Source organism: Myotis lucifugus, unplaced genomic scaffold, assembly GCF_000147115.1.
Source record: "Myotis lucifugus unplaced genomic scaffold, Myoluc2.0 scaffold_21, whole genome shotgun sequence".
Lineage (NCBI taxonomy): Eukaryota > Metazoa > Chordata > Mammalia > Chiroptera > Vespertilionidae > Myotis > Myotis lucifugus.
Genome location: NW_005871069.1, coordinates 5548736 through 5567546, shown reverse-complemented (window position 1 = coordinate 5567546; position 18811 = coordinate 5548736). Strand labels below are relative to the sequence as shown.

Here is an 18811-nt window from a genome sequence, read left to right as displayed (position 1 = left end):
TCCCCCCTGTCACGCACAGAGCAGGGCCAATCAGGGGGTTGGGGCGCTGCACCCTGTCACACTCAGGGCAGGGCCCATCAGGGGGGTTGGGGCACCGCCCCCTGTCACACACAGAGCAGGGCGGATCAGGGGGTTGGGGCGCTGCACCCTGTCACGCACAGAGCAGGGCCAATCAGGGGGTTGGGGCGCTGCACCCTGTCACACTCAGGGCAGGGCCCATCAGGGGGGTTGGGGCACCGCCCCCTGTCACACACAGAGCAGGGCGGATCAGGGGGTTGGGGCGCTGCACCCAGTCACACTCAGGGCAGGGCCGATGGAGAGGTTATGGCTCTACCCTGTCACACACAGAGCAGGGCCCGTGGGGGGGCGGGGGTTGGGGCGCCTTCCCCTGTCACACACAGAGCCGCAGGGCAATCAGGGGGTTTGGGTGCTGCCCCCTGTCATGCTGATCCCAGTGCTGGGAGCCTCGCTGCTCCACTGATCCCGGTGCCGGGAGGCATATTACCCTTTTACTATATAGGATAGAGGCCTGGTGCATGGGTAGGGGCTGGCTGGTTTGCCCTGAAGGGTGTCCTGGATCAGGGTGGGGGTCCCCACTGGGGTGTCTGGCCAGGCTGGCTGAGGGGCTGAGGGCTGTTTTCCGGTTGGCGAGTGACTGAAGCTCCCAACCGCTCCTTGTTTTCTTTTTTTTTTTTTTTAATTCTGGGCCAGCTTTAGCTCTGAGGCCTCGCTGCTGAAAACATCGATACAATGTTGCAGTCGGCTGGCTGAACCTGGCTGACTGACAGCTGGTTTCTGGGGTTTTGTTTAGCTTCTTATTTGCAACATAGTACATAGTTGCTTAGAGTTGCAGCTGAGAGGCCGGCAAGTTAGGCGGGGAACGTTGGAGTTCGCAGTCACTGGAGAAAGCAAGCCTCCCTGCTCGCTTCAGTGCATGGCTGCCGGCCGCCATCTTGGCTGACAGTTAATTTGCATAAGGATATGCTGATTAGCCAATGGGAAGGGTAGCGGTCGTACGCTAATTACCATGTTTCTCTTTTATTAGTGTAGATACACACACACACACACACATATACACACAAACACACATACACATATGTATATATATGTATATATATATGCAACATTTCTAAGCCTTCCTATAGGTTTTAGAGAGAAAAAAAAGCTATAGCAATTAAAAGTTTCAGAACTGGTTAAGTCAGTGGTTCTCAACCTTCCTAATGCGCTCCCCTTTAATACAGTTCCTCATGTTGTGGTGACCCCCAACCATAAAATTATTTTCGTTGCTACTTCATAACTGTAATTTTGCTACTGTTATGAATCATAATGTAAATATCTGACATGCAGGATGCATTTAGGCGACCCCTATGAAAGGGTCGTTCGACCCCCAAAGGGGTCGCGATCCACAGGTTGAGAACCGCTGGGTTAAGTGAAACAAAATAGCATGAATGAAAACCAAAGTAAAAATCTCAGGGCAACCTAAGGCAGAGACTGTACTTAGGAATTAAAATCACTATCAGCACAGTGTAGGAATCAAATCTAGATATCAATTTGTATTATCACTAGATGAGAGACACTCACCCAAATAAACACTGTTTTCTGTGGCTCCTCGGGCAGCTTCTACAATGTCTTCTTCATCTTCTAAAACACCATCATTAGATGCATATCTTGTATCATCAAAAAGACTGATGGGAATGACTTTGCCATCCTTCACCAACCAGGCAGACGCAATGGGAGTACAAAACTAAACAAAAGTGAAAAAAAAGTTTAAAATAATTTGAAGCATTCTTTATGTATTCCAACTTCTAAAATACTATTTACAATCACAAATTTGTTTTAAATTTCTTATTTTTCTAGATTTATTGAGGCATAAATGACAAAAATGTATATGGAGAGCAAAATGTGATATTTTGATATATGTATACACTGTGAAATGATTAGCACAATTTAGCTAATTAAAACACCTATCACCTCACACAGTTATTTTGTAAGTGTGGTAATAATTTCACAATGTGTATGTATATCAAATCAGCACAATGTACAAACCAAATAGATAATTTTTACTTGTCAATTATACTCAATAAAGCTAGAAAGTTTTTTCTTAAAAAATCTATACTCTTGTAAATTTCAAGTATACAATACAGAATTACCAACTACACTCATCATCATGCTATACATTACATCTCCAGAATTTAGTCATCCTACATAACTGAAACTCTGTACCCTTGACCAACACCTCCCCATTTCTCCTTCCCCTAGGCCATGGCAATCACAATCTACTCTCTGCTTCTATAATTTCAACTTTTTTAGATTCCACATATAGGTGAAATGATGCAGTATTTAACTTTCTGTGTCTGGTTCATTTCACTTGGCATAATGCCCTCCAGATTCATTAACACATTAAGTGCCCAGTCAGTCACTGGTGACTGACACTATACTTTCCATCCGGAAGACAAAACAGGCTGGGCACTTAACGTGTTAATGTTGCAAATGACAGGATTCCCTTTATTAAGGCTGGATAATATTCCACTGTAAAAATACACACCACATTTCCTTTACCCATCCATCCAATAATGGACACTTAGACTGATTCTATATCTGGGCTACTGTGAATAATGCTATAGTGAACATGAGAGTGCAAATATTTCCTTGGGATGTTGCTTTCACTTCCTTTGGTAATATACCCAGAAGTGGGATTGCTGGATCATGTGGCAGGTCTATTTTTGAGGAAGTTACATACTGTTTTCCACAGTGGCTGCACCAATTTACATTCTCACCAACAGTGCACATAGATACACTGTTATACACCATTCACCAATAACTCTCTTTTGTCTTTTTCATAATAGCCATTCTAACAGGTATAAAACCACAAATTTCTTAATGCATAGAGAACAAGATAAAATCCAAATTGGCATCGTTTCCCACTACCCCATATGTTTGGTCAAACTGAAAAAGGAAGAAACAGTTCATAAATTCTCAGTGGTTTTAGTTACCTGATATTCCCATTCTAGATGTCCTCCCTTCTTGCTAAAGGCCATAACCTTCCAATCCGCAACAGAGACTTTTATCACTGTGTCCACTATGGCAGCTTCCTGTTCTTCCACATCTGAGATAATTTCAGACTCTTTGTTCTGACTGGGTTTTACAGTGCTCTCAATAAATCCAGCTCTAGTTTCCATGTCTGGAATATACCGAAGTTCAAAGTGGCCAACACTGAAATTCCACCTTAAATTTACAAATGCATGTTTTAGAAATTTACACTTGAAAAGAGGGAGCCAAATAAATAACTTTTCTACAGGGAAATAGCAAACATTAAGATTTGGTGATGAGAAAAGGAACTCAACACAATCTTCAGGAAAGAAGCGCTGCTAATATATGCCACAAGAGGGCATAACTTTGTCAGGGTTTGGAAAGTTGTGAGCTGACATCAGCTATGGGACAGATTTTCTCTCAAAAATTAACAAATGTTCACAATTCCAAATCAGGATGATTTTCTTAAAACACATCAAAGTCATCTTAAAATGGGATAGCAGCATGCAGTCGGACTTACTTCTTAATTCAAGTCTGGGCACATTTCACTCAAGTGTAGAGAAATTAGTATCTCCCAATAAGCCAATGTAAAAGGCAAGATGAATACATCAATTTTAAATTTATGTGAAAACATGTCCTGAAGGCAATGTGACCAAGTATACCTGAAGGTCACACACCTTACCTCCAATCTCTATTGACTGAGAGCTGGCAAGTCACTTACCCTTTCCTAAGTTTCAATGTCCTTATCCATAAAGTGATAATAATTAATATTCCCTCTATATTTAATTTACAGAAAAATCACTTAACTATTAACAGTATAATATCTTGTCACTTACATATAAAATGGCCTTAAAATTACATCTACTAAAAATATATATACTTAAGGAACATAGGTCTTAGACCCCCCAGGCTCTTCCTTTATAGTGACTCAAAATTCTAATTAATTTGAACATCTGTTCCTATGGTAGTTGAGCAACCGACAAGCACTCGAGCACTTAAAAAATAATAATAATAAAGCAAAATCCTATCAAGAATACAAAAGGTTAGGTTGCCAGCAGATATAAAACGTTACTCACAGTCCAGTGAATGTAAGAAAATAAAATGTTTAAAAATGCTTTCTTAAATGAGTTAGAGAAAACAACTTTCAGGAAAGGAAAATGAATTGTACTGCATCATACATAAATTTGAAAGTCTGGATTAGCCCTAGTTGGTTTGGCTCAGTGGATATAGTGTTGGCCTGCAGATCAAAGGGTCCCAGGTTCGATTCCTACCAAGGGCATGTACCTTGGTTACAGGCTCCTCCCTGACCCGGGCCCTGGTCAGGGCTAGTGCGGGAGGTAACCAATTGATGTCTCACATCGATGTTTCTCTCTTTCCCTCTCTCTTCCATGCTCCCTAAAAATCAATGGGAAAATATCCTCAGGTGAAGATTAACAAAACAAGAAAAAAAAAAAGAAACAAAAATCTGGCTCACTTTCCAAAGATAAAAATGGGATCAAAAATTATTATTACTATAAAGGCAATTTAACATTTAAATATTAGGTTTTTAGGCCTAGCTGGTTTGGCTCAGTGGATAGGGGGTCAGCCTGTGGACTGAAGAGTCCCAGATTCAATTCCAGTCAAGGGCACATGCCCAGGTTGTGGGCTCAATCCCCAGTTGGGGGTGTGCAGGAGGCAGCCAATCAATGATTCTCTCTCATCATTGATGTTTCTATCTCTCCCTTCCTCTCTGAAATCAATAAAAAATATTAAAAAATAAATATTAGGTTTTTAAAAATCACACATGTAATTTAAGAACAGCACAACTTATCCAACCATCTTATTTTTAATCACATATTTAAAAGTAAAAATTATATAAGGAATTCATTATTTGAAAAAAAAAATTTTTTTTGACCAAATAAATTATATCTTCATACTATAAGAAGAAAATAGACTAAAATATTATTTTAAAATCGGGGTAATCAGAAAAACTATGAAACTATACATAACAGAGAGAACTCAGTAAAAATGGTCAGGGCTGAAATAAAGCACATTAACTTTCTCTTGAGACTTTTGCATTGAAAAAATGTTGATCAGTAAGCTTGCTCTGAAAATTATCATTAACCTAAAACTAAACTCATATATCATCATCGTATGAGACTCCTTCTAGTTACCATATCCTGAAGCATATGGAGAGAAGCCCAGTACAGAATTTGTTAATCATCATGAGGCCATTTTTAATTTAGGGCTTACATTTTTCTTAAAAGAATAGTATGCTTCTAAGGAACCAAAAGAGTTCAAAAAAATCTTCAAAGAAAAATCTGAATAGTTTTAGTCTTGGTGTGGTTCTAAATAACACTAGCAGCTACATGATCTGAATACACACTTCTCATTGCCACTGCGAGGCCCGACAGCTCTAACAGTTTTCTGGGTGCGTTGCAGAAGCAGGATGTCTTCTTGTTCCATTTCATCATTATCCCATCGGCGACAACCCAATGCTGAACAGATGTACCTCACCTGAAAAAACATATAAAATTAGTTTAGCCCTAACTGGTTTGGCTCAGTGGATACAGTGTCGGCCTGTGGACTGGAGTGTCTCGGGTTTGAATCCAGTAAAGGGCAAATGCCCAGGTTGCGGGTTCAATCCCCAGTGAGGGCATGCAGGAAGCAGCCGATCAATGATTCTCTCTCATCATTGATGTTTCTATCTCTCTCTCCCTCTCCCTTCCTCTCTGAAATAAATAAAAATATTTTTTAATCTTTTTTTTTATTGCTTAAAGTATTACAAAGAGTATTACATATGTCTCCTTTTTTTCCCCGCCCTTGACAATCCCCTGGCCTCCCCTACCCCCCAGTGTCTTATGTCCATTGGTTATGCTTATATGCATGCATACAAGTCCTTCGGTTGATCTCTTAACCCCTCCCTCCTGCCCCCCAACCCTCCCCGGCCTTCCCGCTGCAGTTTGACAATCTGTTTGAGGCAGCTCTGCCTAATATAAATATTTTTTAAAATTAGTTTTAAAAAATACAAGTTACAGGAGGCCAGAGCCATTAAAAGAATCTCTATTTTATATTTTTTTAAAAAGAAAAGTATGGAAGAAGCACCCAAATATTAAGAAGCATCGTAGATTACCAACTCCTAAAATTAGTTATTTAGAATCATAAAAGCAGCAATGAATATTCCAGGGAATGATTTTAAGGACTTAGATAATTTTAGTCTTACTTGGAGCATTCCATGGAATATACAAAAAGAAATGGGTAAAATAAATAAATAAATAATAAAAAATAAAAAGAAATGGGTAACCAGTTTTGATATCTTAACAACATCAATACAATTTCAGATGAATTAAAAAATATCAACCTCAGAGTTTCCATATTACAGAAGTAGTTGGTTTTTAAAAATTTGAACCTCTTCTAATAGCTGCAGTATTTCAAAGTACTTCCTTCAAATCTTCATTAAAAGAAAAAGGAAAAATCTTAGTATGAACCAAACTAAAATCCTAACAGAAAAAAGCATACCTACCAGAATACCAGAATTTTGTGGAAGCACATCAAATCAGAGACCTGAGGATCTGGTTCATGGCAGTGTTTACAGGGAACACTGAAATACACAGAGGACTCAAGGCCTTCTCAATGCACTACAGTATCAGGAGGTGAAGTAGAAAGCATCTGCAGAAGTACTACGGACCTAACACTTACACAGGGAATCGCTCAAGTATGAAAAACTCAAGGGTCAAAAGATAATTTTTCTATTTTTCCTTGTTTTAGTCTTAAGTCTATATATAAGACAGTCACATACCAAGGTGTTAGGGATTAAAAAAAGATTTTACCTTCCTAAAAAAGATGTTTTTAATTGGTCATTCCTAATAATGGATTTTAATTGCAAGACGCAATTTTATTTTATTTTTATTTTTTTTAATATATATATTTTTTATTTCAGATAGGAAGGGAGAGGAACAGAGAGGTAGAAACATCAATGATGAGAGAGCATCACTGATCAGCTGCTTCCTGCACGCCCCCTACTGGGGATCCAGCCCGCAACCAGGCATGTGCCCTTGATGGGAATCGAACCTGGGACACTTCAGTCTGCAGGCTGATGCTCTATCACTGAGTCAAACCAGCTAGGGCGCAAGATGCAATTTTAGAAGCAGATTGTGATCACATCCTAAGAGCTAATAACGGACAAAGTCTAGGGCTTATCAGCATGACTGTCACCAGACAGATCAAGTCAAATCTGACCTTGAAAGTTTCTGACCCTTTTAAAGTCTCAGTTTTCTCAACTTTAACATAAGTACAACTTTCTTCTTGGATCCTCTTATTATAGGATCAAACTAGATAAAGAAATAAGTGGTATATTATTCTTATTATGATTATTAATCTTTGGAGGGTTCTTCATCCATCCAAATGGAAACAAAAATATGTAACCCTTAGGAATACTGTGAGGATTTCAAAATAATGTGCAATAAGTGCACCACCACAGAGAAGAACCTGTTGTCTTTCTTCTGCTGTCCTGGGTCTGCTGTTCATTCTGTTATCTTGGATAAAGCTAGTTTCTCTTAATAATATTTCCCCGTTCCACTTTATATATAGTTCTTTTATTACACCAAATGATATCCTTGGGGAAAATTTTAATAAACCTCAAACAGTAATAGTATAGTTTAAGAAACTACTTCTATTATAATTTATTCTGATTTCTCCCCAAGTAAATTCAGTATTTTCACTCACCTTTCCAGTACATGCACTGAGCCCATAGGTAGTGAGAGACTTCCCTCCAACCAAAACAACATCATCTCCAAATTTGTAAGAAGATTCAAGAAGTGATTCAACTGTAAAAGGAACTGTTTCCATGCTCTCACGGTCTCGGTCCCACTGGAAGAGGTCTCCATCCAGGGAAGGAATGATCATCTTATTCCCGAAAACCTAAAATAAAAGTTACGTTTGAAAAAGACCTTCACTGTAAGAGGAGTAACTACGAGCTGGAGGGACTCTAGCTTCCTTCTCAAGCAGCACAGCTCACCGACAAACAGAAGCAGCTAAAAAGAACTGCCACCTCTCCAGGGGCCTCCATGCAGTTCTCCAGTATGCTTTTTCTCCAACTGTTTGCCAGGAGTGTCCTTATGATATGTGAGTTACCCAAGAGAGTTCTGTGATCAAGTGAGTTCAAGAAGAGGTTACTACAGGGGTTCTTATAGTGATTAACATGCTAATGTAGATTTTCTAGCGAGGGGACAGCATATGCAGTACTTTCCAGGCCTATTTTATCCAGGCCAATTGCAGTCAAAGGCTCAGATCCAAGAACACAAGTTGATTCACGCAGTAGCCCATCCTTTCTTGTACTTACTTTCTCAAGTGAGCTGTGTGCTAGAAGCCTGGTAACTTACTGATTTTATGTTCTCAGTTGTCCTTCCTCTTTAACAATGTTTACTGAGGGCCTACTATGTGCCAAATACTATTCTGTTGCTTATGACAGATGAGACCAATGAGCGAAAGAAATAATAATAAAATAAAAACAATCTCTGCCATTCTGGAGCTCAAACTCTAGTGTCGGCAGACAAAGTAATGAATAATTATAAGGTAATTTAGGTGATAAATACCAGAAGGCAAAAATAGAATAAGATAAAGGGGACTGGAAAATGTGCATGTAGGAGGGGGAAGAGCCTCAGTGAGGAGTTAAGGGTAGACCCTGCTGAGAATGCAATATTTGAGCAAAACCTAAACCTGAAAGTTAACCATGCTTATTTCTGGGGCACACCCTTTACCAAGAAGGACTTAAGGTGCAAGTGCCCATCATAAGGAGAGCGAACTGTATTTAACTTATTGCTGTACTACAAACTGAGACACCATTACATCCTCAAAAAGTGCTTATTGTACTTCTAAGAAATATTTACCAGGTATGCTTATGTTATTACATTTGTTTATAAAGTGGCTGTAAAAATAATGCACTCAAATCTAGTGCCCAGATTTTGTTATCTAATTCTAATCCCCACCAAAGGAACCAAGGCTTCTCACACAAGTGGTTGATACCAGGACTGGCAGGGTAGATAAAAGATCAGCCTTTAACATCGGATTATTCTAGAAAGAACGAATGTAATTTAACTAAAAAAAAAAAAAAAAAAAGGATGGGAGCATGCCACCAACAACATTGGGAAGAGTTTAAATACCAAAATAATTAACTACTAAATTATTAATCATTAGGGAAAAAGGAATTCACAAGTCCATACTCATAATAAATACATAAAATAAATAATATATGGGGGAAAGGGAAGACTCTTATTGCAATAAAATGCCAAGTTTCTACTGGTAAATATGAAAGGAGGGCTGCAGTTGGAAAAATTAGCATTTTGTATCATCATAGTAAAGACTGAATCAGGTCAAAAATCAGCAATGGAGTTAAATCTAGGTGAAAATTTTGATGAGAAGCAGGATATTTGAATGGTCTTAAAGTATTCCCCACACACTGCTTATTATTTACAAGAATTTCATAAACAGTAATTATATAGGGAAGAGTTCAGACAATACCTTGACTAGTGACCAAAATTAATAACATCCCTGAATGATAGACTGATGCCCTAAGGCAGTGGTCGGCAAACTGTAGCTCGCGATCCACATGCGGCTCTTTGGCCCCTTGAGTGTGGCTCTTCCACGAAATACTGACTTCTGCGCATGGGCCGCGAAGTTTCAATCGCACTGTATGTGCGCGCCCGCACGTGGTATTTTGTGGAAGAACCACACTCAAGGGGCCAAAGAGTCGCATGTGGCTCACGAGCCACAGTTTGCCAACCACTGCTCTAAGGGGAGGACACATCCATCACCTATGCAGAATCCTCACCAAGTATACACAAGCTGCATCTGAGCACAAGAAACACCAGACAAGCACAGAAGGAGGAAATTTCAATACTATATAATAAAAGCCTAATATGCTAAGTGTCCGGTCATCCAGTTGGCCATTCAACCAAAGCATAATATGCTAATGATATGCTAAGGCCACTCAACTGCTTGCTATGACGTGCACTGACCACCAGGGGGCAGACGCTCTGACTGGTAGGTTAGCTTGCTGCTGGGTCCGGGCGATCGGGACTGAACGATACAGGCCGGACACACCCTGGAGCCCTCTCACGATCCCTCCCTGGCTGGCCAACCTTCTGCATCCCTCCCCGGCCCTGATTGTGCACTGGTGGGGTTCCTTGGCCTGGCCTGCACCCTCTCACAATCCGGGACCCCTTGGGGGATGTCGGAGAGCCGGTTTCGGCCCAGCGGTGGAATGACCAGTCTCTATGACGCACACTGACTACCAGGGGGCAGATGCTCAATGCAGGAGGAATGCTGCTCAGCTAGAAGCCAGGGGAGCACCCACAGGGGGAGCGCCACTCAGCTAGAAGCTGGGCTCACATCTGGCAAGTGCAGCAGTGGTGACGGGAGCCTCTCCCACCTCCACAGCATTCCTATGGGGAGCAGGCCTAAGTGGTCAGTTGGACATCCTCCAAGGGCTCCCAGACTGCAAGAGGGCACAGGCCGTGCTGAGAGACCCCCCCACCCCCCGAGTGCACAAATTTTGTGCACTGGGCCTCTAGTTCTTAAATAAAAGGGCAGAGAGACTGTATTCTTCAAAAATGTCAACATCATAAAAGACAAAGTCTGGATGACAAGATGTACCGAGATGGAAGATGCTACAAAAGACATTATTAGGTCAACTGATTAAATAAGAATATGAATGGTAGATTAAAATATCAATATAAATTTATGAAGTTGATAACTGTACTGTGATTATGTAAGAGAATGTCTCTATTAGGAAGTATTTAATGGTAAAGGACCATGATGGAGATCTAATATATTTTTAAATGTTTCAAGAAAAAAGTGTGTATGAGGGGTGAGGGGAAGGGAAAGAGAGAAAGAGGCACTCAGATGATAAAGCAAGCAGGAGGTTTCAGTATGTAAATTTGGGTGTATAAGGGTTGGGGAGAGACCATTTTTATTTGAGCAATTTTTGTAGTTTGAAATTATTTCCAAATAAAAGGTTAACAACAAAGACACTCAGAAGCCTTGCAGGAGCTCTGTAATTAAAGCCAGAAGGCTATGCCATTGAATCAAAGTTCATCATAACACTGGCTAAAGATCTACAGCTATTACTTATTTACCTATTTATATTTACTTTTTCATATTTCTTGATAACAAGATAACAGATTTTATTTTCAAAATATTGCAACTTTTCTTTTTGTCTTTTGTAGACTGTTCAACTTGCAGTTGCCACTAAGAACAGATATGGGGGAAGGAAGAGATGGGCAGAGATTAACCAAAGAATTTCTATGCATACTAGAGGCCCGGTGCACGAATTTGTGCATGGGTGGAGTCCAGCCGGCTTGCCCCAAATGGGCAGATCCAGCTGAGCTGGCCAGGGGGAGGGGCTTCACGTGGTTGGCTGGCCGGCCCTGCCCTCTGGTCAAACTCCGGGTCAAGGGAACAATGTGCGTATTTGTCTTTTATTATATAGGATATGCATAACCTATGAACACAGACAATAGTGCAGTGAAGGCCTGTGAGGAAGAGGGGTTTTCTTTATTTCAACAATAAAGAAAAATTTCTTAAAAAAAAAATACAGATATAGATCAAAGTATACATACTCTATTGTGGACAAAAAGGGGCCACATGCTAACCTGACAAGCTCAGGGCCTGTCTGGCAGCCTTGCAAACTCAGAGACCTAAAGTAACCACGAAGTACGGTCTGAAGTTAACTAAAAAAGTTTATGGTGGGTAGTCATGTCCTTGGCCGGTATCTTCCCTGACAAAGGTCAATCTTTACCTTACCTGAACCTGTCTATTGTCATTTTGCATCTACGATAAATTATTGTTGGAATATCAAAGTAATTTTTCTTTTTCTGGACTTCTCAAAGCACAGATACGCCTTTGCAGAGACTGCAAATCCCCTCATTCTTATTGAGTTAATTTTTGACTGTTAGCTATCCTGTGCCCACCTAAGTAAAAGATGTACTGTCTATCATTTTACTTTTTATCCAATCCCAGAGGTTTCCCCACTTTGCCTTCTCCTACATCCCTAACAAATCACCAATGGATTTCAAGTAACCCACTTACATCTCCTCTTTTGTTTTTAATGTATAAAGTAAGTGAAAAACTGCACTTCTCCAGAGCATAAACTCAATGTGTTGAGATTCTGCTTCATAGTATTTGTCGACAATTTGGCTCAAATAAACTCACAAAAATTCTTCACAGGTTTGAATGTTTCTTACGTTAACACTATGATAACAATCTGTAGTATTTAGCAAATATGACCTCCCATTTTGAGTTACATATGTTAGAAAATCAAGTATTTATTGTTCTCTACCTTCCATATTATGTTAGGTATTCTATATTGTATTTACCAGAATAGTAAATTCAAATTATGATAAAGTTAAAAGAATAGGCATTTCAGGTTGTCCAGCCCTGTGGACAGTAGTACTAGTCGAGTACAAACAGGAAAAGTAGATGTGTATCTCTAAAAAAAGAGGAGTGAATAGGTCTATAGTACAAAGGTAACATTTGTTTGGACTTATTTCCTTTTCCATTAACTTCTTTTCCCCTAAAGCAGTAGCAGGTCCTTAGGGAACACAATGGCTCCTAATTCCAAAATAAAACAAAACTATCTTCTATTTATATAAAAACCCTGGGTGTAACGTCACGACCGAGGCTCAATCAACCAGAAGGAAGTCAATCCTGCAGGGGTCGTCTTGGAAATGGCTGCACCCTCCCCGAGCTGTTTTCCGCAAGGGCGGTGAGGTTTCAGGCAGGAACCCGCCCTCAGAGCGTGGCCACACTGAGTCCTGGGTCACGTTGCCAAGGGCTGCGCCCTCACCGAGCTGTTTCTGGTAAGGGCAAGGTTTGAGGTAGGAACCGGCCCTCGGAGCATGGAGGCATATATCTTTATAAAGTTTTAATACATTATATTAGAGGTCATGGTGGTACTGTTTTACCCACAGGGTCTACAGGAATCGCTGCAAATTTACTTCTCGGTGAAAGCACCTTTCATTCCTCATATAAATTACCGATTCCACTAAATGAAACTTCAATTTCTAGACTCGATATAAACTGTGAAGTTGCTAAAACTATTAAAAAGACCCAACTTCTCATTATTGATGAATGCACCATGGCATTCAGTCATGCTATAAACGCCATAGACAGATTACTAAGAGAAATTTGAATGTTGTATTTGGTGGGAAAATTCTCCTTCTTGGAGGGGATTTTCGAAAATGTCTCAGTATTGTACCGCATGCTATGTGATCGGCCATAGTACAAACGAGTTTAAAGTACTGGAATGTTTGGGGATGTTTCAGAAAGTTGTCTCTTACAACAAATATGAGATCAGAGGATTCTGCTTATAGTGGATGGTTAGTTAAACTTGGAGATGGCAAACTTGATAGCAGTTTTCATTTAGGAATGGATATTATTGAAATCCCCTGTGAAATGATTTGTAATGGATCTATTATTGAAGCTACCTTTGGGAATACTATGTCTATAGATAATATTAAAAATATATCTAGAGAGAAACCAAGATGGCGGCATAGGTAAACACTGGAGATTGCTGCCTCACACAACCACTTCAAGAATACAACTAAAAGATGAAATGGACATCATCCAGAACCACAGGAAGGATGGCTGAGCAGGAATTCTACAACTAGAAGGAAAGAGAAAAGCATACTGAGACTCAGAGAAGGTGCGGTGCGGAAGTAAAGTGCAGAGGTACGGAGGCGCACGTGGAGAGGGCTGGCGGCTGAGGACACGGTTGTCTTTTTCAATTGGGAGGGAGTCTCAAGCTCCCGACTGCTCTGAGCTCCAGTTCCGGGTGAGTCTCTGGGGACCCAGACTCATACGGGAGAAACTGGACTGTCTGGCATCGGTCGGAACTCGAGGGCAGCTTTCTCTCAGAGGTGCTTGCAGCGATTACTGGGATACTGAGAAGCGGGACCTCTGAGGGCAGGACTGAGGAGCAGCCATAGCTGCTTGCTCCGCCCTGTTGATCCCCTGGGACCCTGCCCCACCCAAGCTGTGCACGGAGGCTTTTGCATATGAAAGGCCTGGCCCTTTGCAATCTGAAAATTACCTAACAAACTTGCAGCTGGCCCAAGGCCCCAGGGCAACTTGCATTGCTTCACAGCTGAGCTCCTCCTGGGTAGCCTCAGGCAGAGGCTAAATTAGCACCTCCTTAGAGATCCAGGAGCCAGTGTACCCGGTGGTCAGAGTGGGACCATCCAGATTGCAGCTCCTCGGATCCATAAGGGACACACTCAGGGGGCAAACTCAGTGAGCACCAAAGCCCCACTGAAGCAAGTCTTGCCCCAGAGGGGTGTCTCCAGCACAGAAGTTCTCCCACTGCAGACATAGCTGATTCTCACAGCCAATTGGCCTGGAGGTCAATTCCTCCCAGTGATGCCTACAACAATCAAGGCTTAACTACAACAAGACTGTGCACAAAGCCTACAAAGGAATGCACCAAGAGTGTCCACCTCAGGTAATTGGGGAGGCTGAGCCACTGGGCCCTATAGGACACCTAGCACAGAAAGCCACTCTATCAACACAGGGAAGCACAAAAAATGAGGAGACAAAGAAACAGGTCACAAATGAAAGAAATGGAGGAAAGCAAACTACTGGATATACAGTTCAAAACCACACTTTTAAGGTTTTTCAAGAATTTTCTAGAAACCGCCAATAAATTTAGTGAGACCCTCAATGAGTCTAGTGAGACCGCCGATAAACTTAATGAGACCCTCAAGAAATCTAGTGAGACCCTCGAGGTTGTGAAAAAGGACCAACTAGAAATTAAGCATACACTGACTGAAATAAAGAATATTATACAGACTCCCAACAGCAGACTAGAGGATCGCAAAAATCAAGTCAAAGATTTGAAATACGAAGAAGCAAAAAACACCCAACCGGAAAAGCAAAATGAAAAAAGAATCCAAAAATACAAAGATAATGTAAGGAGCCTCTGGGACAACTTCAAGCGTGCCAACATCCGAATTATAGGGGTGCCAGAAGAAGAGAGAGTGCAAGATATTGAAAACCTATTTTAAGAAATAATGACAGAAAACTTCCCCTACCTGGTGAAAGAAATAGACTTACAAGTCCAGGAAGCGCAGAGAACCCCAAACAAAAGGAATCCAAAGAGGACCACACCAAGACAAATCATAATTAAAATGCCAAGAGCAAAAGACAAAGAGAGAATCCTAAAAGCAGCAAGAGAAAGACAGTCAGTTACCTACAAGGGAGTACCCATACGACTGTCGGCTGATTTCTCAACAGAAACTTTGCAGGCCAGAAGGGAGTGGCAAGAAATATTCAAAGTGATGAATACCAAGAACCTACAACCTAGATTACTTTACCCAGCAAAGCTATCATTCAGAATTGAAGGTCAGATAAAGAGCTTCACAGATAAGGAAAAGCTAAAGGAGTTCATCACCACCAAACTAGTATTATATGAAATGCTGAAAGGTATCCTTTAAGAAGAGGAAGAAGAAGAAAAAGGTAAAGATACAAATTATGAACAACAAATACACATCTATCAACAAGTAAATCTAAAAATCAAGTGAATAAATAATCTGATGAACAGAATAAACTGGTGATTATAATAGAATCAGGGGCATAGAAAGGGAGTGGACTGACTATTCTCGGGGGGGGAAGGGGTGTGGGGTATACGGGAAGAGACTGAACAAAAATCGTACACCTATGGATGAGGACAGTGGGGGCGGGGGGGTAAGGGCAGAGGGTGGGGTGGGAACCGGGTGGAGGGGAGCTATGGGGGGAAAAAAGAGGAACAACTATAATAATCTGAACAATAAAGATTTAATTAAAAAAATAAAAATAAAAAATATATATCTAAACATGCAATTCTTTGTCCAAAAAATGAGCACGTTCAAAAAGTAAATGAAGAAATTTTGGATTTACTCGATAGAGATTTTTACACATATTTGAGTGATGATTCCATTGATTCCACAGATGATGCTGAAAAGGAAAATTTTCCCATCGAATTTCTTAATAGTATTACTCCTTTGGGAATGCCGTGTCATAAATTTAAATTGAAAGTGGGTGCAATCATCATGCTATTGAGAAATCTCAATAGTAAATGGGGTCTTTGTAATGGTACCAGATTTATTATCAAAAGATTATGACCTAACATTATTGAAGCTGAAGTATTAACAGCATCTGGAGAGGGAGAGGTTGTTCTGATTCCAAGAACTGATCTGTCCCCATCTGACACTGGGCTCCCATTTAAATTGATTCGATGATGGTTTCCCATGATGCCAGCATTTGTGATGACTATTAATAAATCACAAGGACAAACTCTAGCTAGCAGTTCTCAACCTGTGGGTCGCGACCCCTTTGGGGGTCGAACGACCCTTTCACAGGGGTCGCCTAAGACCATCCTGCATATCAGAGACTTACATTATGATTCATAACAGTAGCAACATTACAGTTATGAAGTAGCAACGAAAATAATTTTATGGTTGGGAGTCACAACATGAGGAACTATATTTAAAGGGCCAGAGGTTGAGAACCACAGAGTAGGCATATTCCTACCTGAATCCGTTTTCGCACATGGTCAGTTATATGTTGCTTTCTCTTGAGTTCGAAGAGCATGTGACGTTAAAGTTCTAAATACCTCATCACAAGGGAAATTAGTCAAGCACTCTGAAAGTGTTTTCACTCTTAATGTGGTGTACAGGGAGATATTAGAATAAGTTTCATCACTTTATCAGTCATTTTTGCATCACTGTTATTTTTATATCATGTTTTTGTTGTTTTTATATCATGTTTTTGTTGTTTTCATATCATGTTTTTGTTTTTATATCATGCCTCTGTTGTTATATCCTTTTGTTACTGTTTATTAATAAATTTATATATTATTTTCATATACATTTTACTAATTTCCTTTCATCTCTCACACTTCTATTATAGAGAAAGGGCAAATAGCAATATTAAAATATTTCCACTAATTAATTCCCTTTTAATGTGCATGAATTTCATGCACCGGGCTACTAGTCAAGCTAATAATATGGACTAAAATTCATCATTGCTTTAAGAATGATCTATATACCTCCTAATATAAAAGAATGCTTATCTACAATTAAAAATATGGTTTAAACAACCAAGATTTTAAAATATATATTTTTTTATTTCAGAGAGGAAGGGAGAGGGAGAAAGAGATAGAAACATCAATGATGAGAGAGAATTATTTATTGGCTGCCTCCTGCACACCCCACACTGAGGATTGAGCCCACAACCCGGGCATGTGCCCTAACTGGGAATCCAACCGTGACCTCCTGGTTCATAGGTTGACACTCAACCACAGAGCCACGCCAGCCAAGCAACAACCAAGATATTTTATATGATAAACCATATTGTGAAAAATTGGCTGATTTGAAAAGTTAAATCAATGAGAAAAGTAGAAAACCCAAACCAACAACAAAAAAGCATTATGATTCAATGCTGATTCATCATGTATATCTGGGTTATGATTTTAAAAGTTCACCCTTAAAGCACCGCTCTTCACTAATTGGCCACTTATAAGTTATACACACGTATGCTAACCTTTGCACCAATCTGTGTGAATTTTGCAGGCTACATATGTGAAAGCAGATGGTGTTTTTCCTTGAGAGCCACAGGAAGCAGTACATGAATTCAGTTCAGGTGGAGAGATGACATCACCCCTCACAAGAGCATTACCTCACTCTCCCAGCATAGGAATGAGTCACCCAGATAGTCAGCTGCAAATCTCTTGGTGGAACAAAATGTAGGTTACCCTGATGCATTTTCACATTCCACAGACTGGTCCCTGTAAGCAGCTATTGCTCTGATTTGCTGCTCTGCATCTCAAACTAATTGTGCAACTTGCTTCCCCCGTCAATCATTTTATAAACATAAATTCTTGTTTTCTGTGTTTTTTTCCCATTTGTTTTTTCTGTTCATAATTTTAAAGTAAGAGGTTTGTCACATTGGCTAGCAAACTACTACCAAAGGTCCGACAAGATCTTCATGCAATCACAAATCAACTTGGTAAAAAAAAACTGAATTTGTTTCTGAACAAGATCTACATGGCACAATGAATATCAGTGGCACATGTAACCAGGGACTGCTATTTGAAATCAGAATGTGAAAATAACTCTTATTTTCAAGTGGCAGAAGGAACTTCAACTGAGAAAATAGAGAAAGTACTAGTACTAAAATGAATATAACCAGCAATAAAAACAAAAATTCCTTTAACCATGCAACCCACCACCTCCCGCCCACATACCATCCACACATACATTTTTCAGGGTATATGCAACTTCATGTTAACTTATATAAAAAATTTTAAACATATAAAATATAAAATACATATTTTATTTATTTATTTTCCTTACCCGAGGACATATTTTCATTGATTTTTAGAGAGAGGGGAAGGGAGGGTGAGAGAGAGACTCAGAGAAACATAAATCGACTGCCTCTGGCAAGCACCAGGACTGGTACCGGGAATCAAACCCATGACCTTTTGGTGTATGGAACTACACTCCTACCAGCTTAGCCACACCAGATAAGGCATAATATTTTAATACAAATAACAATAGAATAAACCCCTATGTATCTATCACCCAGTTTCAACAATTATCAACATTTTGATAATTATTTCAATTATTCTCCACCTAGCCACTCCATATACTTGTTTACTAGGTTATTTTATTTAAAGTTACAGACATCATGTTATTTCTCCTATACATACTTCATTGCTGAGAAATAACTATCATACCAACATTACATATAATAGAATTAACATTAATTT

At 40.0% G+C, this 18811-nt stretch overlaps 1 protein-coding gene across 5 annotated transcripts in view; it reads right to left on the bottom strand.

The window, feature by feature from the left end:
* The window catches only part of EIF2AK3 (eukaryotic translation initiation factor 2 alpha kinase 3), a 107412-nt gene that overhangs the window by 51821 nt on the left and 36780 nt on the right, over window positions 1-18811 (bottom strand). For 4 of the 5 annotated variants that reach the window (XM_014453147.2, XM_006085727.3, XM_006085726.3 and 1 more), the window contains exons 3-6: window positions 7735-7929; window positions 5396-5526; window positions 2994-3225; window positions 1582-1744 (exon numbers count right to left, since the gene is read on the bottom strand). In XM_014453147.2, coding sequence (XP_014308633.2) covers window positions 1582-1744; window positions 2994-3225; window positions 5396-5526; window positions 7735-7914 — 706 coding nt within the window. In that variant the 5' untranslated portion in view covers window positions 7915-7929. The remainder of the gene's footprint in view (window positions 1-1581; window positions 1745-2993; window positions 3226-5395; window positions 5527-7734; window positions 7930-18811) is intronic. The other variant, XM_023751414.1, reaches the window with a different exon arrangement.